At 55.0% G+C, this 19,176-nt stretch overlaps 1 protein-coding gene and 2 long non-coding RNA genes across 11 annotated transcripts in view; 1 reads left to right on the forward strand and 2 right to left on the reverse strand.

The window, feature by feature from the left end:
• Positions 1–567: 567 nt before the first annotated feature.
• On the reverse strand, positions 568–1,938 carry LOC147348057 (uncharacterized). The gene is made up of 2 exons (XR_015150954.1): positions 1,692–1,938; positions 568–1,032 (listed from the first exon to the last, which is right to left on the reverse strand). It is a non-coding gene; the product is annotated as an uncharacterized LOC147348057 (long non-coding RNA).
• LOC147348058 (uncharacterized) overlaps positions 1,847–19,176 on the forward strand; it is an 88,044-nt gene continuing 70,714 nt past the window's right edge. For 5 of the 6 annotated variants that reach the window (XR_015150943.1, XR_015150944.1, XR_015150945.1 and 2 more), the window contains exons 1-2: positions 1,847–2,163; positions 3,644–3,775. This is a non-coding gene — a long non-coding RNA (uncharacterized LOC147348058). Of the gene's footprint in view, positions 2,164–3,643; positions 3,776–5,468; positions 5,739–19,176 lie in introns of those variants that run through there. The other variant, XR_015150947.1, reaches the window with a different exon arrangement.
• On the reverse strand, positions 8,130–17,372 carry XIRP1 (xin actin binding repeat containing 1). 4 transcript variants are annotated; one of them, XM_086365998.1, is made up of 3 exons: positions 17,208–17,360; positions 10,919–14,264; positions 8,130–10,536 (listed from the first exon to the last, which is right to left on the reverse strand). In XM_086365998.1, the coding sequence occupies exons 2-3, from the start codon at positions 14,258–14,260 to the stop codon at positions 10,528–10,530; spliced, it is 3,351 nt and encodes a 1,116-aa protein (XP_086222124.1). In that variant the 5' UTR covers positions 14,261–14,264; positions 17,208–17,360; the 3' UTR covers positions 8,130–10,527. The 4 variants fall into 4 exon arrangements, with proteins under 4 accessions (XP_086222124.1, XP_086222125.1, XP_086222123.1 ...); XM_086365999.1 differs by having other exon boundaries at positions 10,919–14,261; positions 17,208–17,345; XM_086365997.1 differs by having other exon boundaries at positions 8,130–14,264; positions 17,208–17,372.

The raw sequence follows: 19,176 nt of genomic DNA on the forward strand, positions 1-19,176 counted from the left end.
GTCTGCTAGTACTCACTCCGGACAGCCACTGCTCTTTCACACTATGTGCCATTGATTTTATGTGACATCCAAAAATGTTGTTTGATCAAGTAATTTTGCCAGGAGCTTGCTCTGCTTTTCCTCAGTAGCCTACGACTCAGTTTACAAGTCATGGTTTGAATTGTGTTAGTTTCCACTGTAAGGTAGACAACTTGAATGATGCCTCTCTGGGTTTTACCTTTTCTCTGTCTTTAGTGACAAAATGTATCCTTACTACACTGGACATTTTACCCATATTAGCGAAAGACTTGATTGGTTTTCTATCTAGCTTACAGGATCTGATGTGAAGAGGATGCGAAAAGTTTCAGTGGGCTTCCTGCCACTATTTGACAAAGTTTCATAAGAGATGATCCCTCTGGGGCTAAAGGAGATGATTACCAACTAACAAAATTCCATTTTCAAGTATTCGTTACCATATCTGAGTCACACTTCTTCTTTTTTTCTGTCTGTATAAAATTATCTCATCCTACACACTCATTTACCCTGGTATATGTGGTCATAATTTATACTGCAGTATTTTTGTTGCTATTTTCAATACTATTTTTATGCTTTAGTGAACCTCCTTTAAACTACTGATCCATTTTTATGATTTGGGGATATACTACCATATAATAGTAACAATAAAATGGAAATATAACACATGAAAACAATCATGCGTAAAAGATGTGAAAATCTTTTAACCAAGCTGAACTAGAGTCAATGGCATTCTCTTTACTATGAACTGAGCTGAACTGGCTGACTCACTTCTAGTGTACAGGTGCTCCTACAAAACCATGATGATGACTATAAAGATAATGGGATTTCTGTGGAAATGATCACTGACCTCACATTTATGAAATGTATGGGAACAAAATTGCTTGTCTGTGTAGCAGACCCTGCCATGCGCCACTCATATCCCCCTCACACAATTCTCACATGTGTTCATGGTGGTTTCTGTAGGGCCAACAGGGATGCCATCCGATGGAACTGGAGCACAATGTCCAGGGCCAGCTCCTGCAAGAGGAAATTGATTTCTGTACCATCTACGGAGATGTGCAGTGAACCAGGGCCCTAGGTTCATTCAGGAGCGGAGTGGGCGGGATCTTAATGAATCCAGTGAATCTCTGCCCTCCCACGTGGAGTTGATAGATATGACGTGAGATAATTTACTTACTGGAAAACACAAGTATACTAAGGGCCACAATAGTAACATCTGTGATGGTTTAAAAACATGGCTGCAGATTCTTTCACACTTATCAAAAGAAGGAATGTAATACCTCTCGCCTCTAATATGGGCCGGTTTTAATGACCTGTCTTGAGCAAACTGTGGAAGAAGTGATACTGTACGATTTCCAAGGTAAGTCAGTAGGTGACAGAGCTACTGTACGCGCAACTGTTAGGTCGAAGGACATTTTCATTTAAAATTCTGATCCGATTGCCAGGTTGTTCTCCACTTCTCTCCCGTCCTTCCACCCCCGCCTCCCACCCCCAACAGTGGATAAATACTCCTTTTGGATCAGTATACTGTTTCAGTTGCCATTTCTTTACTACGGGAGAAGTGAAGCATCTTTTTCCTTGGAACATCGCCTGGGGTCAGAAGACCCAGCTGGAGACAAGAGCGGGACTCAGCGGAGCCAGGCGGCCCCGCCGACAACACCCACGGCTCCACTCACTTCCCCGGCTCCTCTGTTTTTCGGCGCTTTCCTTCCTCCCCCACAATATTCAGATTCCTGGAACCAGGCTCGGTGACCTCACGGCGGTGACTTCACATCCGGGACCTTCTGGGAATTCTCAGCAGCACTTTTTCGTTAGAAAACTAACGAGGGAGGAGGAAGGGGGTGCGTCCGGGGAGGGACGCCGGAGCTCCGGGGGAAGGAGGGAGGGAGCCGCGCAGAGGCCTCTTCCTCCTTCCGGTCGGGGGTGGGTGGGGCTGGCAGCGGCGTGCGGCAGGGCTGCTGCTGGCGAGACCTGAGGCCCCGCCCCCTGCCTCTCACTCCCCCGCCCCGAGAAGGGCGCGCGCGCCTCCCACGGGACGTGGATCCCGGCGCTTGTCGCTACAGGTTTGGGACCCGGGGCCCCAAGCTGATCCTCTGCCAGTTTTCTTCCGAAGTTAGGTCAACGTCTTACTTGGCAGCCCTGCAACAGGTGGGGAGCGGGTAACTTCATGGGGGAAAAAATTGTGTGTGTGTCGCTGACTGGCAGGTACCAGTGGGGGCGGGGTACGGGAAACGCAACAAATCCAAAGTTTACAGTGGCGTTTTCCAGGCTACAAAACTGCATAAGGTTGAGAGGTCAGAGAAGGACAACCTCCGTGGCTTTTGTTTCCTTGAAGGGGTTGCCTCAGAGCTGAGTCTTCAATACAAAGCTATCCAGAAATGACAGGAGGGCGAAATGAGGGGGGCTGCTTCTCTTCCATTAAAAAAAAAAAAAAAATTTTTTTTTTAGAATATATTTTACAACTGTGGTGGTTAAAGATGAAGATACTAATGTTATATATTAAACTGTTCTCTATAACTTCAAAGTTGTTTTTTTCCTTCTGATTCTGAAAGAAATTAGAATATTTTCATGGACCCCTCAAGTATTGTGGGCCTGAGGCTCCATCCATGCCTGCTGTGCCCATTGGGTAAGCTAGCCCTGGACAAAGGCCGGGCAGCATGACAAAGCCTGGATAGAACATTAAAGGACCTGGAAGGTCTGATTCTCTTGGGGAAATGAGAGAGGCTATAAACACAGGTGGCAGCTGCACAAGAAGGGCCTTGAATGACCTGAGGAGTGTGGATTTTATGGTGGAGGTGGTGAGGAGCCACTGCTGGGCCTGACTGGAGGGTTGACCCTGGGATAGGACTGGAGGTGGGCTGGCTGTTGCCTTAATGACATCCAAACTTTTGCTGAGCCACAGTTGAGATGGAAGGGGGGGAAGGGGAAGCCACAGATTGATGTGAGGGCGCTGGGACCTGGAGAAGCCTGGGCTGACTTCTTTGGGTCATCCCTCATGGAAAGGAGAAAGCAAGAGGAGATACTGTACTGGTTCCAGGACTTCGGAAAGATCAAATGAAAAGTCCTTCACCAGCCATGAAGCAGGGAACCTACCTTAATAGATGTTTAGGGGGCTTCAGGGCCACCTCTTGCCCAGATCTCCGCGGTGGTTCCTACTAGCTATTCCATCCGCCTCTCTCCTGCGCAAGGCACCTCTCCAAAGCTCCATTCCCATTGGGCTGTTTTCCTGCTCCCCATGGGCCAGAGGACAAAACCACAGTCCTCACCTGGGCATTTCCAGAGTTCAGAATGAGAAAAAACAGACTGGGTTTTCAACACCCCTACAGTAGATCAGTGTTCCAGAATCTCATTTGGCTACATGTTTCTCAGTCTCCAATAACTGCCCTTTCTCTCCCACCCTCCACTCCCTGCCAGAAAACAAAAAACAAACCAAAAGCTATGCTTGACTCCCGCCTTCCAATGCAAACACTGGTCTTCCTCCAGAGCAGGCCAGGCCAAAATCAAGGGCCGGGACAGGAACTATAAGGGAGAAGAACTGGGCTCGAATGACTCATTGAAAGACAAGTCTTCATTTATTCACCATAAGCCATGGATTGAGCTCCTACTATGTGCTTTTGTACCACTCTAGATACTGGAGATACAAAAATAAACAAAGAAGTGGTTGGCATGGAGATGATATTCCAGGGGAGGAAGACTTGGCTGTGGAGATAGCACTTTCCAAAGACGATCACGTAGAATATTACCTCTTCCTCATCAAAAGGTACTAATAACCCTTCTATTCAGTCTAGGCAGACTTGTGACTCATCTGTAACCAACAGAATGCAGCCCAAGTGATTTTGTGTGACTTCTGTGGCCAGATCATAAAAGGTGATGCAACTTCTACCTTGTTAGTTGGGACACATGCCTTCGGAAACTTGAAATAAAATGCAGGAAATCCAGCCATTCTGAGAATGCCATACTTTGAGGAGGCCCAGGCCACATGGAGAGGCCATGCATATGTGGTTTGTCTGACATCCCAGCTGAGGTCCCGGCCAAGTAGCCAGCATCAATTGCCAGGCATTTGAGTGAGAGAGTTTTCAGACCCTAACTGTCCAATTACCCCCAGCCTTAGACTGAGGCTAAGTTGAGGCCCCACACATCATAGCAGAGAGACAAGCCATGTCCAGTGTGTTCTATCCAAATTGCTGACCCACAGAATTCATAAGCATCATAAAATGGTTTTTTAGACCACTAAACTTGGGGTGGTTTGCTCTGCAGGAATAGTATCCAGAACACTGACATTAAACAAGCAAATATGTGAACAAAGATAATTTTATATTGTAATAGGTCCTCAGGAAAACAAAACTAACTCAGCATGTTAACTTGGAGGAAGGCCTCTATAGATGGGGAAAGGGGGTGGGATAAGTGGGGGAGGCAAGGGAGGTATAGATCAAGAAAGGTCTTTTTGGAGAGACATTTGAACTGGAATGTGAGTGAGAAAGAGCCCAACCACTAAAGATCTGGGAGAAGAGACTTCTGGGCAAGGGATACAGGAGATGCAAAGGCCCTGAGACAGGAATCAGCTTGGTGTGTTCTGTGAAACCCAGGAAAGCCAGTGTAACTAAGGGAGATGTGGGTGAGGAGGAGAGTAGGGCAAAGAAGTTGGAGAGGAAGCTTGAGAAGCAAGTCATTCTGGTCTTAGAGGCCGCTGAGAGGAGTTAGATTTCAGACTGAGCGAGCTGAAAGCTTGCAGAGGGTATTATACAGGAGTGACTTGGTCTGGTAAATTCTTGATAAGGGCTTTAGGTGCCAGGTAGATGACAGTCTGTAAAGACAGGGCAAAGGGAAGACCACTTGGGAGGCTATGGCAGTGGTTCAGTAAAGCGGGGATGGATGGTGGCCTGGGACAGGATGATAGCGGTGAAGATGAGGACTGTTGGGTAAACTCGGAACAGAGGCAGTGACAGAGTAATGAGAAGGGAGGAGGCGCCCAGCCGGCAGGAAGGTCCCGGGCGGGGCTGCGACGTGGGTGAGGACCGGAACCCGCATCCTTCTGGAATCCGGGAGGGAGGCTCTGAGCTGGGGCTGGCCAGGACGGCGCGTACTGGCGTCCGGCGTCTGCCGCGCGGAGCCTGCCCCTGGCTGCGCGCCTGCCTGCCCGGTGTTTCCCAGCAACGGCTACAGCCACCCAAAACGTTCCGAACCCAGCGGCCCGGGTGATGTCATCGTCACCTTGGAGACAGCGGATGGGAACACGCCCCCTCCAGGCACGGGGCGGAGTCTGGGCACCCACGCTCCTCTTCAGAGCCCCACCCCCTCTCGGGCAGGAAGGGAAGGTGGTGCTTCGGGCTCCGCTGCAGGTGGGATGGGAGGTGTGCAGGGCCCTGGGCGAGTAGCTGCTGGTTTTCTTGGTGTGCGCTGCCACCAGGATGCTCACCACCTACCCAACAACCTCTCCGGTCTCTTCCTCGTAGGCCGCCCCCTTTAGCTGTTAGGACTTGGCTCTTCATGTCCTTCAGGTCACTTCCTCAGAGATGCCTTCCCCAACCACACAAGCTAAAGTAACTGCCAACCTTCTTGTGGGCTACTTGTTTTATTTCCTTTGCTCCCTTCTAAAATTACCTTCTCTGTTTGTAATATGTCTTCCCATAAGGTCAAGGATAAATTCTACCATGTTCATCTGTATTCCCTGGAAGGAATCTGGCATGAATTAAGTGCTCAATAAATGTTAGTTGGATGAGTCAGTGAATTCGCTCAATCATTTCATCTCACACATGGGTGCATTTATTCGACATTTGTTCAGTGCCTTCTAGGCACTCGTGATAAGCAGTAAGGATACTGAGATAAACAAGACAGGGACTCCACCTGGAGGTGAGAAAAAGAGATAGATTAAAACAAATAATTATAATATGAAAAGTGAACTTCCTTGAATTCCAGACACTGGGCCTATCTCCAAGCACTTTATGCATATTAATTCACTTAATCTTCACAATAGTAAGCACTATAATCGTCCCCACTTAACAAATGAGAACACTGAGAACAGGCATGCCTTAAGCTGAGACCAACAGAGGGCAGTGGAGGGAAACGTGGTAAAGGGGGGTTATAGTAAGATGTGTAGCCAGCCCAGGTAGGTAGATTTGCTGTCTTAATTGCTCACAAACACCAGTCTTCCAGGTGGCAGGCTGCTTCCAGCTCAGAGCTCTGCTGCCGCAGGGGAACACCTGTCAGTGGGGCAGGCAACGATGAATCTGGGAGGGGTGTGGAGGACTGAGCCCTGGGTGGTAAGATGAGAGCCCACCTGTTCAATAAAAGCAAACTGTGGACAAGTTCCTACCTAACCTTGTTGGGGGCAGGGTGTGTGTGTGTACGTATGTATGTATGTAGGGGTGGACAATTGTTGATAAAGCCCCTTCCTGTTCAGAAGGGTAAACTCAATATTCAAAAAACTAAGATCATGGCATCTAGTCCCATAGCTTCATGGTAAATAGAAGGGGGAAAAGTGGAAGCAGTGACAGATTTTGTTTTCTTGGGCTCCAAAATCGCTACGACTGTGACTGCAGGCACGAAATTAAAAAAACACTTCCCTCTTGAAACAAAAGCTCTGACAAACCTGGACAGTGTATTAAAAAGCAGGAATATCACTTTGCCGATAAAGGTCTGTATAGCCAAAGCTATGGTTTTTCCAGTAGTCATGTACCTCTGTACATGTGAGAGTTGGACCATAAAGAAGGCTAAGTGCTGAAAAATTGATGCTTTTGAACTGTGGTGTTGGAGAAGACTTGAGAGTCCCTTGGACTGCAAGATCAAACCAGTCAATTCTAGAGGAAATCTACCCTGAATATTCATTGGAAAGACTGATGCTGAAGTTGAAACTCCAATATTTTGGCCACCTGATGCGAAGAGCTGACTCATTGGAAAAGACCCTGATTCTGGGAAAGACTGAAGGCAGGAGGAGAAGGGGATGGCAGAGGATGAGATGGTTAGAAAGCATCACTGACTCAGCGGCCATGAATTTGAGCAAACTCTGGGAGATAGAGAAGGGCAGGAAAACCTGGCATGCTGCAATCCATGGAGTCACGAAGAGTTGGACACAACTGAGCAACAACATACCAAAGGGTATTTAGGAGATGCAGAAATTATACTCACTCCCACCTCTGGGTTTTTGCGTGTGCTCATCTGCCTAACTGGCACTCCCCACCCCTGCCCATTGCCCGGTAATTGGCTTTTTGTTACTAAGATCTCAGTTGAAAACTCTTTTTCCCCCCTTGGGGAGATCTGCCTTGGCCACACTCTCTAAGGCAATCGCCTGTCGCTGTCACGTGACATGTTTTATAATTCCTACCGCACAGTGGGAGAGTGGCCTAGCCTGTCGCTGTCACGTGACATGTTTTATAATTCCTACCGCACAGTGGGAGAGCGGCCTAGCCTGTCGCTGTCACGTGACATGTTTTATAATTCCTACCCCACAGTGGGAGAGTGGCCTAGTCAGGTACGTCACCCTTATTCCTCATCTGATATTTCCTATTTATTCATAGTCTCCCTGCCTTCTCATTCGAGAGAGTCAGTTCCTTGAATGTGATGGAGTCTGATGATCCCATTAGGCCTTACCTCTGGGTCCATGCTGCCCAGAACAGGTCTGGCATGCAGTAGTTGCTCAGTGCTGTTTGAAAGTATGGAAAGGGTCCTTTACCAGATCTTCCTGGCTTTCCAGGCTGGTCTGTGCCCGCCCCTTCCCAGGAACCTCTGCACATTGTGCCTGGTCTGACCCGGAGGAAGTGACCCAGCAGTCTTGGCCGTTGGAGTTCTCCTGGCTTGTGGCCCTCCCTCCTTCCTGGGCCTGACTGGGCCATTCTTCCACTCTCGGCAGATTCCACTCCAGGGAGATGTCCGAGAACCTCTAGGTGGGGAAGCCAGAGGTGTGGGGCCAGCAGTGTATGTATATGTGGGGGCGTGGGGAGTAAGGAGAGTGGGGGATGGGTGGGCCTCGCTGGTTCCCAGCCAAGATGGTAGAAGAAGGGGGTGGCTTTTCTGAGCCTTCCAACACTGCTGCTTGCAGGAAAACAGGGCAGCTAGAGATGTGGCTGCTTTTCCCCTGGAGTGAGGACCCAGACTCTGTGTACAGACAGACACGGAGAGAAGGGAATAAAACTTTGGTTTATTAGACTGTATCCTTCTTCTTTGGGGTACAAAGTGAGAGGCTGTGGGGGTGGAGAGAATCTTTGGCTTCTAGGGACATTGGTGATCGTAGACTTTGTCTGTGTGAAATTTGTGCTGCCAGGATGACCCGCTGAATGAGGGAGGTGCTGATGACGGGGCCCTTCTGGGGCCCTAGTCAACATGTAACAGAGACCAATCCGGCTGGCCCTGTCTTCTCTAGGAATTAAAGAGCAGAAGGCTGAGAACATTTGACTCGTATTAAAGAAATAAAGATTGAAAAAGTGGAAGGTCGCTCAGGGGGCTCAGTCGCAGGCAGTGGCATGCAGACTCACTTGTGTTGGCGTGCGGGCCAGACCTGTGTGAGAAGCGTGTGTTTCTGTACACATTATATGCTCCACAAGCAGCCACAAGCCCCCATTCTGTTGCTGGGCTTGGGCTACTCCGGAGGGCTTCTTCCCTACCATCCCCCCCTGCCTTTTGCAAGAACCTGGCCCATGGATGCTACTGATGAAAGGGAAACTGCCCCTGGATCTCAGAACATGCCCTTTCTTTTTGGTTCTTTCTCCGTGCGTGCAGGAGGTGAGCACCCACCTCCGTCCCGGGTCCCTGGAGGTGGGTGGAAGACTGTGGTGGCAGATGGAGGGGCTCACTGCGCAGCTGGTGTGGGGTGGCCACAGGGCACACGCAGCATCTCAGCTTCTGCCAGGCCGGTGCTGAGCCCAGTCTGGCTGTGCAGAAACTGCCTCATCAAGGGGGAAGTGTGGTGCCCGAGGTGGGGGCCTGGGCCCCTGGGTGGCTCGGCGGGCTCAGTGACCGTGGTGGGGGACACGAGCGCTGTGGTCCTGCACTGGCCCACCCTCTCAGTCCCTGCTCCTGTGGCTCCGTCGTGCCGGGAGCCACCCGGCGCTGTCTGCGGCTCCAGAGCACTCTTCTGCCTGGTGGGCAGGGCGCTGGCTGCAGCAGGGTCAGGTGGTGGCGGTCCAGAGAGCTGGGGGGCCTCTTTCTCTCCAGCCTTGTGCCAGATATCTTTCTGGTGGGGCTGAGTCTGGCATTCATCCTGTGTGAAATGTGCCCTCTTCACAGAGATCTCAGGGTTGCCCCTGGGGCTGGCCTCCTCCGGAAGCTTCCTTGTGGCCGACTCCATGGAGATAAAGGTTGGGGAGGAGGGTGACTCTCTGCTGAGAGGTAACGCTTGGGGAAGGTGCGAGTCTTCTCTCAAGGTCTCCAGCTTCCTGGTGGAAGGGGTGGCCAGGGCTGCTTGGCTTCCGGCCTCTGAGTGATTTCTGACCTTGGCTTGACTCTGGACCTCAGTATGGCTTGTAACCTCAGTTTGGCTCTTGACTAGAGTTTGACTTTTGACCTCCTGGCCTGAGCAGTTGGGCCTGACTCTCCCGCTGTCTGTGACACTGATCTCTTGGGCACTGTGTTCCTTTGGGGGTCCCTGGGAATGGCCCCTGGTGTTAGTCCCAGTCTGGAGGCTAGACATGGAGCTGAGTGCCTTGTGCACGGCCTCCTCGATGTCCAGCAGCCTGGCCAGGGTCTGTTCCTTCAGCCGGGCCACTTCTGTGCTAACCCTCGTCAGCTCCCCAAAGGCCTGCTCCACCGAGGCCTCAGGCTTGTGGGGGGTAGCGGGAGCCGGAGGGGCTCCTGGCAGCTGGGGCACAGCCTCAAAGAGCCTCTGCAGCGCCTGCACGTCCACAGTGCTTTCGGCCTCCTTCTCCAGAGCTTGCACCTGGCTCAGGAGGCCCTGGAGCTCTTGCTGGCCTCCCTGCAGAATCTCAGGGCTCTTGGGGGCCCCTTGCTGGGAACTGTCCGAGCACTTCTCTCCTGTGAGGCTAGGGCCCTGCTGCAGTGAGATGGGGTGGCTGCTGAGAGCTGAGAGCCTGAGGGGGTCAGGGCTGTGGTTGTTGCTGCCTATCGCCTGGCTCTTGGTGGGGCTGGGGGCCACGGTGCTGGGGCCATGCTGGGGGCTGGGCTGGCTCTGTCCAGCAGGGCCCTGGGGTAGAGATACTCGGCCCTGGTCTGCAGCGATGGAGGCCCTGTGTGGCCGAGGGTCGTGGTTGGCTGTAGCAGTCTCACCTTGTTTGTGTTTCCCTTGCCCCCCCTCCTCAGCGGCGCTGTGAGCCAGGGCTGCGGGCTTGGACAGCCAGCGAGGAAGGGGGAGCTGGCTTAAGTGTGCAGGTTTGGGGGGCAGCTGGGGCTTTTTTCTCAGGTGTGTGGGAGGCTCCGGTTTCAGGGTCTTTGTCTGTGGCTGCCCAGGGCTTTTCTGGCCAGCAGGGCTGTTGTGGGAGTGGAGAAGGGGGTCTTGCGTGGGCTTGGAAGTCTGCCGGATGGAATTCTCATCATGCCTGGGTTGGGCTGGGAAGTCCGGTCCCGTCACAGAAGCTGGGAGAGGAGGAGGAGGAGGAACAGAGGTGTTACGAGAGTGCAGACTGGCACCTGCCGCCCGAGGCTCAGAGGCCCGAGTGTGGTGGGCTGAGGCAGCCTTCAGGGTGGTCTCTGCAGCTTGGAGGCCCCCTGGGCCGAGTCCTGCCATCACCTTCTCTGGAGGCCCCCAGGCCTTCTGTGTGTGGCCCCCCAGCTCCTCTTGCCCGGGCCCGAGACTCTGACCCAGGCCTTCCAGGAGTGGAAAGGGTCCTTGCCCAGATGGCCAGACAGCCCCGGGTAGGTCAAAGGTCCTGGCGGGATGAGCAGTGTAGATGCCATCCTGAATAGTCACCCACCCCCCAGATAGCCCTCCAGGCAGTGCTTTCTGTTCCCCACTGACCTTGCTGGGGGCTGCTGGGATCCTGGGGTTGCCTCCCGCCAGAGGCTTGCTGTTGCTCTGGGCAGTCCCTGCGGCCGGTGCTTGCGGAAGCCCGTCCTGGGTGGGCAGAGAGGCGGCCCCAGGGGTGGGGCCCGGCTTGTGCTTGCTCCGAGCTTGCTGCTGCAGGCTTTGGGCTTGGGCTGTTGGCGTCCTTCGACTCTGCATAGTGACCTGGAGGGCTGGAAACCTAGGTCCTGGGGGCATAGTCATGGCTCCCTCTGACTTTCCTAAAGCTGCCGTCCCTTTCTGCCCAGTGCACCTGCTTTCCTGCTTTTCTTCCCCAGCCAGAGAGACTGCCTTTCCAGCGGCCTGTGGGGCGCAGGGGGTGGCCCCCAGCCCTCTCAGATGCCCCATCCCCTTGCCAGGGTCCAGTGGGGGAACGTGGATGATGCTTTCAGCTGGGGGCAGCTTCTGGGCCCCCTTGCTGGCCGGCACTGGACTTGAGTCAGCCGGTGGCTCCCACCGCAGATTGTGCAGGCCACTCAGGTCTCCTTTGTTTATGCAGCCGGCCAGCAGCTGCACACTGCTCCTTTCGGGGGCCCTGCTGGCTAGCCAGGGTTGCAGGGAGTAGGCAGTCAGCGCCACCAGGCCCCGCTCTGTCTCCTGCATCACCAGCCCCGTCCTCCCCGCCGAGGTCCCGAGGCCACAAGCCAGCAACTGCTGGAACTCAGGGTCCATGTCTTCGATGCTCCCGCTGCTGCCTGGCGCTGGCAGCTTCAGCGGCTTGAGGTGAAGCTGGCCCGCGGGGTCCTCCTGCACCAGCAGCCCCTGCTGGTCCACGTCTGCCCGGCGCAGCACTTGGCGGACAATCCTGGGGAGTTCCCCAGACACCAGCTCCTCCTTCCGAACATGGGGGCTGTCCTGCCCTGGGCATGGGAGCACGTACCTGGCGAGGCAGAGCTCCCCTGGCCCTCGGGCCTCCATGAGGATGCCTCCATGGTGCAGGACGCCAGGCGTGGCATGCAGCGTCCGCAGGGTCCCCTCGGCCGCAGTCTCTTGCCTCTCCGGCACCCCCTTGCCCGAGGGACCCACGGGCTGCTCTTCCTGGAGGTTGCCCCCTCGGATGCTCTCAGCTGCCAGGGAGCCCATGGGGCAGTTCTCAAAGAGCCAGGTGAACTTGTGCACTGAGCCCGCTGGGATGGGCTCAGGGATTTCCCTGGGTCCCTGGTCTTCTCTCTTGCCTGCCTCCAGAGCCTGGAAAACCTCCTTCTGACGAGACACCTGCCCCGAGGGGATGTCCACTCTGCTGCAGTACCGCACAGGCCCCCTTCCGCAGGGGTGGCCCGCGGCCTGCAGAGGCTCAGTTTCAAAGACGTGTCTCTCCGTCTGTCTTTCCCCAGCCTGGACCTGGCTCACCTCCAGGTGCTGCTCCTTGGAGCCTTCAGGCCAGACCGGGGATTGGGGCGCGAACATCCAGGTGCACGACCGTGCCTTGCTTGTGAGGTCTGTGACCTCTGACCCCTGCCTCTCGGCCAGCTCACTCATCGGGCACGTCTCGAACAACCAGCGGATGGTCTGCACGTCACCCTTGTGGGGTGTTTCGGGCTGAGGGCCTCCCTGAGGCTTTCCTTCTTCTTCCTCTCGTTCCTGCTGCTCCCGTTGGTGGATTACCTCCAGGGGCTGTGTCTCAAAGAGCCACCGGGTAGTGCCCACATCTCCAGCCACCACTTCCTGCTGGGTGATACCCCGCACCACATCGACGGTACTGGGGCTTCGGCCTAGTCGGTCTAGGGGCTGTGTCTCAAACATCCACTTGTAACCCTGCACGTCACCTCCGACTACCTGTTCTCTGCTGACGGAGGTCAGGGCATGGAGGTGACCTTTGCCATCCTGCATGGCGTACACTGGGGACCCTGTGTCCTGGGACTGCCCGGCAGAATCAGTTCCTTCTGCTCTGCATATGCTCCCAGGGGCCAAAGCTTCCCCCTGCCCGATACTGTCCAGGGGAAGGGTCTCAAAAATGTTCTTGAAGGTCTTCACATCTCCCTTCACCCCATCCCTCTGGGGGGCACCCTGAGAGAGGGTTGGTGCTGAGGGGTCAGCATTGGATAGATGCTCGTTTGTGAACCTCTCGCCCTCCTGGGGACCCACCCGCTGGAGATGACCCACTTGGACATTGTCTCTGAGGGTGTCCAGGGGCTTCGTCTCAAACAGCCACAGGGTGGAGCGGACGTCACCGGGGACCACTGCCTCTTTGGGTGGGGCCTCTGCTCCGGCCTCCTCTTCCCCCTTGAGAGTGTCTAATGCTCGGGTCTCAAACAGACGCCGCTGCTGCTGAACATCTGGACCAGGAGGGATAAGGTCCGGGGATGGCTGGAAGTCCTGCTCATCCACTAAGATCTCCCGGATCGCATCCAGGGGCTGTGTCTCAAAGATCCAGCGAGTCGCGCTGACATCAGGCCGGGCTGCCTCCTCCAGGGAGATCCCCCGGATCACCCGCACCTGGCTGGGGTCCCGGTTGATGGCATCCAGAGGCTTGGTCTCGAAGAGCCAACGGCCAGACCTCACTGCGTTGCTTTGGATCTCCTCCCGGTAGGCGGCCTTGACCTCGTGGATGGCGCCCTCTGAGTCCTGGATGGCACACAGCGGCTCTGTTTGGAATAGCTTCACCGTCTTCTTCACATCGCCTTTCAGCTCCTGGATCTCTGAGCGCAGCTCCAAGGGGCTCTGCTCCTGGGTGGAGGGGCGGGAGCCAAGGCGGTCCAGTGGCCGTGTCTCAAAGAGCATCCTGGTACCCTGGACGTCTCCACTGGCTGCAGGCTCCCTCACTGTAGCCTCTGATGCTTCAGTACGAACTGTCAGCGCATCCAGCGGCTTCGTCTCAAACAGCTGGCGGGCTGCACGCACGTCCCCTCCAGATGGCCGAGGTCCAGCTGGCTCCTGGTTTATACTATTAGCAAAGGAGCCTTCCTCAAACTTGCGGGAGGTGGCCTGGACGTTGCCACCAGGCACGGACTCCTTGGCAGGTGGCTTCTCATGGTCCCCAATGGCATCGAGCCGCCAGTTCTCAAAGATCCAGCGCATGCATTGGACATCACCCTCGGTGGGCTCCTCGGAACCCAGGACCTCAGCCAAGTCTTCAGCCACGGCCTCAGCCAGATTCTTGCGGAGCTCAGGGTGGATGTGCTTGTAGAGGCGGCGGAGCTCGCTGGCTTGCCGCTGCTGGTGGAACTTGGAGAAGGACTCCTTGGGTGGCGGCGGTGGTAGATCCTCCAGGGCAGGTGGTGGAGGGAGGGGCAGGTCCTCTGTAGCTGCCATCGGGATGGTTGGGGTGGGGGCCACCTGCGTCTGGGCATTGGCCATCCTTCTGAAGAGAGGGGGCAGAGATGAGGATGGGGTTGGGGGATTTCAGTGGGGTGGGGGTTGGTTGTAGAGTAGCCCTAGGTGGCATGTGCTTAGAGACCACCCCTCTCCCTTTCCAGACCTCCCCGGGGTCTCACCCCGCTACCTGAGTGGTTGGTCTGTGACTAGTCTTGAATTTAAGGCATATGGAGCCATCCATCATGTGGGTCCCTGCTCCAGAATCACCTGGGTTGTCACAGAGCCAGCAGGGCACTACAGGCTTTGAAACTCCGTCTTCCAGTTAAGGGGTGCCCAACCTGGCAGTGGGAAAACTGTTCCTGTCCTGTCCCATCCTTGCCTGCTTTTGCCAAAATCAGTTTTTCCCTAGTAGACTCCCAGGTGAGTGGCCTGGGGGAATTCTGATTTAAGGGATCCCAGCCAGGGAGAAGCAGATCCCTAAACTGGTGACTGGGCTTCCCTGTTGGCTCAGACGGTAAAGCATCTGCTTGCAATGAGAGAGACCTAGGTTTGATCCCTGGATTGGGAACATCCCCTGGAGGAGGGCTTGGCAACCCACTCCAGTATTCTTGCCTGGAGAATCCCATGGACAGCGGAGCCTGGCGTGCTACAGTCCATGGGATCGCAAAGGTTTGGACATGGACACGACTAAGTGACTAGCACACAAACTGGTGACTATTTCTCATGGAGAGAAATAGTTGTCAGTCACGTTTCCTTTCTCACCACCAGAGGGCGCACTTGTCCCTTTCACTGGGGGCTGTCCAGCCTTTAGCTTTTGGCTCTCCTTTTTCAGGCCAGGGAGGCAAAGCAGGGGCTGGCAGCTCTAGCTGCAGCAGAAGCAGTAAGGCTGAGAGAGTGTTCACCAGTTGTCTCCCAGTTAGGCAGAACTCAATTCTGAATCCTAACTAGGGGTTTTCTGAGCTAGGGGGACCTCTAGGATCTTCTGGCCAAACCAGTCTTGATTAAAGATGAGGAAACTGAGGTCCAGAGTCAGATCTCGGCGAATGAGGCGCAAGCAGTGCTGGATCGGGGTTTCTAAACACTTTAGGTAGGAAGTGTGACGCTTTCTCAGTGGCTGTGGTGGCCCTCTGTTTCCCAGCAGACACCCCAGGAGGGGAGGCGGTGAGACTGAGGGCCTTCCTGCAGCGATAGCCTCACCCCTTGCTCACGGACCCCCGTGCCCAACTGTGTGCAGCACGAACCTCCTGTGCACGCCTTCTTTCTCCCTCTTCATGCCCATCAGCTTCCGCCAAGGCACTGCCCCCCACGGCCCTGACCGCTCAAGCCCTTCTCTGGCCTCTGGCCTCACTGTCTTATCTGTCTCGTGACAGGTGTGCTAACAGTCCCCAGAGGCCAGTAGGGAAAGAATGAGAAGCACGTCCCCCCCTCACTGCCCCTGACCCACAGCTCTGCTCCACGCTCTGTGCTAAATATAGCCAAGGACCTGGCCTCCACACAGCGGCCCTGGGCCGGGGAGAGGTCAGGCTCAGCCAGTGGGACCCTGGGAGCCTGACCCGCCTCGGCTCCTTCTCTGCCCTGGGCTCCCTGATCCTGCCTCCTGAGCTGGCGTTTGGCCCCTGGCTGCGGGATGACCAGTGCTAGAACCGTGTTCTGGCCACAGGGACCTGGGGGTGGGGGAAGGGCTTCCGTCTCTCAACTACCTCAGAAGGGGGGAGACTAAGCCCTGCTTGTCCCACTCACACCCCAGCCTGTCCTCTGAAGACATCCAAGGAGTAGGACCTCTAAAGTCGGCAGTCCAAGTCTCATCACACGCTTCCTTTAGCCTGAGTTCTCATGAGGACCCCCTGCCAAAGGCAAAGGGGACCTTGATGGTCCCCACGTCCTCCCTGTCCTGTCACCAGTGTGGCCTGAGCAGATGGCAGGTATGGGCCACCAGCTCCACCCCACCTCCACCGCCTCCCCCAGGAATCTCCAGAATCCCTGCTGTGGTCACATGTGATCAGAATCAGAGTCCAGAGGGGGCAGAGCTGAGGACCCGCCGAGGTCACTGAGCCCAATCCCCTCATTGTTCGGAAAGGGAAACCGGCCCCCAGAGGGGAAGGAGCTGACCCTGGTGGCTCCACCACGCGGTTACAAGGTCTTCCCACCTCGTTTCTCAAGGATGGGGACCAGGCGGGGTGAAGGCCGAATTCAGAACTGGTGCCAGACTTTGGGTAAGGCCTGAACCCTAGGGGTGCCCCTGAGCTTGGCCTCCCATGACTGGGCCAGCCGCTCCGGGTGACCCCTGCTTTTGCCTCCAAGTCTGCTCTTTCTTGGCCCAGACCCCTTCACACATCTCTATACTTGGCAGTATACTCTAGCACTCAGACCTGGTCACCCCAGCTTTACCCCCCAGATCTTCCTTAAGGGCTTCCCTACTGGGCAAGTTGATGGCCCACATCACACCCAGGCCCTAGGCCATGTGGGGTGCCGGGCTCAGGCCAGCCCTGGGGAGACATTCCTGAGCCAGCTATGCCAAGACTTCTACCCACAGCAGCTGGGCACGGGGCTTGTCCTGGCAGCATAGTCAGGCCCCCTTGTCCTCCCCCGCCTCTTCTGTCCAGACACTGGGCCTAGCTGGGGCTTCTTGGAAAGAAAGCCTTAAGCCTGAGGAGCTCCGTACCTGATTTTAAAAATCACAACTCCAGACCACCTCCTCCAGGCTGTTTCTGGATTACGCCAGACTGGCTGGGACCTGCCCCTCGGTAGGCCTCAGGCCTGTGGCAGCCACTCTGAGCGCTACCATGGGGCTCACGGTAACTCTCTGGCAACTTCCTTGTGGGATCTTTATATCAGAGCCCTCCACTCACCTGCTCAGGTGTGTGGCCCCACCTTCCTCCCCTCACTCAGAGCTTCCACTAATACACGCTGCCCTGAGAGGGGCCAGAGGGGGTCCCGGCCTGGAGAACCAGCCCCATTGGTGTGGAGAGAAAAGGAGCGGGTTTCTCACCTGCGGGTTCTGCCTGGCTGTTGGGGTTTGGGGTCTTCGGCAGGTGAGGCCTGCGGCTCTGTCGGTTCCTCTTGTTTGGGCTGCTCTCGCTCTGCTGGCTCCGTCGGACGCCTTCTCGCTGCCCTAGCTCGGGGTCTGTGTCCCCTGCCAGCCTCAGCAGCTGCCTTTATCTGGCTGGTTAGGGGGTGGGCCGAGGTGGGGGCAGTGGGGGAGGCTAAGGTCAGAGTATGAAGTGGTTCAGTTATTTTTAGGGCTCTGGAAGTTACTCTCCATCTCGGGCATCAGTTACATGTCCTTTCTGCTAGGGAGGGGAAGAGGAGTGAGTGGGGGAGAGCTTCATTCATCCAAGTCTCCTCTGAGGATTGGGGTCAGTGACTCAGCTGTGGTGTGGGGTGCGGACATCCCAGACTATTCTGAGGGAATGAATAAGGAGGAGCATCTGACACCTGGTCAACTTGGCCCCCCATCCTGTGAGCCCCCACGTCTCTACCCCAGCCTCTGACTATGTCTGACGTGTGGCGTGTGCCCATCCTGCCAGGAGACTGGAGGCCCCCTGAGGGCAGGCCTAGGCCCTTGCTCCTCGTTTCCCAGCCTGGATACCCCTGAGAGTAAGGCCCTTCTTCTCCCCACTCCTGCGCTAGACCTTTCCCCTGTCTCTTCCATCCCTCCCCGCGTCCCACCGCACAGGTATATACAGCCCTGAGTGCACACAGCTGGGTTTGGGGGAGGACATATTCCAGGCCCCGGTTCTTCACCGGGTCCGGGATTGTCAGAGGATTCCCCAGCATGGTCTGCGGTGTTCACAGCAGATTATCTGGGTCTTGTTTACTGTCAGGCTCTCGCCTCTGACTCAGGGCCCAGGCTTTCTGGGAACGGAGGAGAGGGGAGGGGCAGCACGCGGGGAGCTGACTCGGGGGTTATTTCTGACCCGGAGTCATCAGCTTCCCGTCACAGAAGGAGTATGTGTGTATGTTTGTGTGTGGAGGTCACGGCTGCCCCTCCTTGGCTGCCCAGAGCCCAAGGGCCTTAATAGGCTCCAGAGATCCTGGCATTTAGGCTGGGAAGGGCAGTGTGGCGAGGGGCATCAGGAGACCACGCAGAGCACAAATGACTGAGGCATTTTGCCCAGGTTCCATGTCGAAGTTGTGTTCCGCTAGCTGGCAGAACAGGGTCTTTCTTCTGACATCCTGGGTGCCCTCTGGTGCCAGGAAGTGATGCCAGGCACTGCTCACTCTTTTCCATTGAGTCAGCGTCAGGCAGGCAGCATTGGCCTGGGGTGAGAAGAGGGGCATCGGGGAGCCCTCCTCCCTGGCCTCCTCTGATTCCCGCCTTTTTGCCCTTTCCTGCCCTAGCATGTATTTCCCGGATCCTGTCTCCCTGGGAAGGCAGGAATATACCCATCCTCTCGGGCCAAGGGAAGAGGAGCCTTAGTGCCTACCCTCTGGAGTGGTTTTGAGACTTGAATGAATTCACATATTAGAGGGTTTTGTGAGAGTGCTTAGCACATGGCCTGTGTTATACAAGGGCCTGATATACAGGTTATTACATACAAAAGAAAAGGAACGTGCCTGTGTGGAATCCACTTGTGTATTCACTGCAACTATGATAAACTCATGGTAGAAATTTCTCAGGCCTGGTTTGTTTTTATCTAATACAATTGTACTGCCTGATACAACTTCCACTAACCACATGAGACTATTTAAATAGGTTAAAATGAAACAAAATGAAAAATTGTGTTCCTGCATCCCATTAGCCACATTTTAAGTGCTCCATGGAGCAGAGTGCAAAATGTTTCCATCATTGTGGAAAGATCTCTGATAGCACTATCATAGACACTGAAAATCTCATCGAGGATGGTATTTCCTTCTTTGCCTTGGCTCCAAGGACACTCTGAGCTAAATGTTTAGACTTTCAGCAGGTAGACGCTGTGGGTTGCATCCTGTGTCACGGGGGTAAACAACTGTCCCTG

This window comes from Bos grunniens, chromosome 22 (genome assembly GCF_055505025.1).
Source record: "Bos grunniens cultivar Pamir isolate PY7600 chromosome 22, Bosgru_T2T1.0, whole genome shotgun sequence".
Taxonomy (NCBI): domain Eukaryota; kingdom Metazoa; phylum Chordata; class Mammalia; order Artiodactyla; family Bovidae; genus Bos; species Bos grunniens.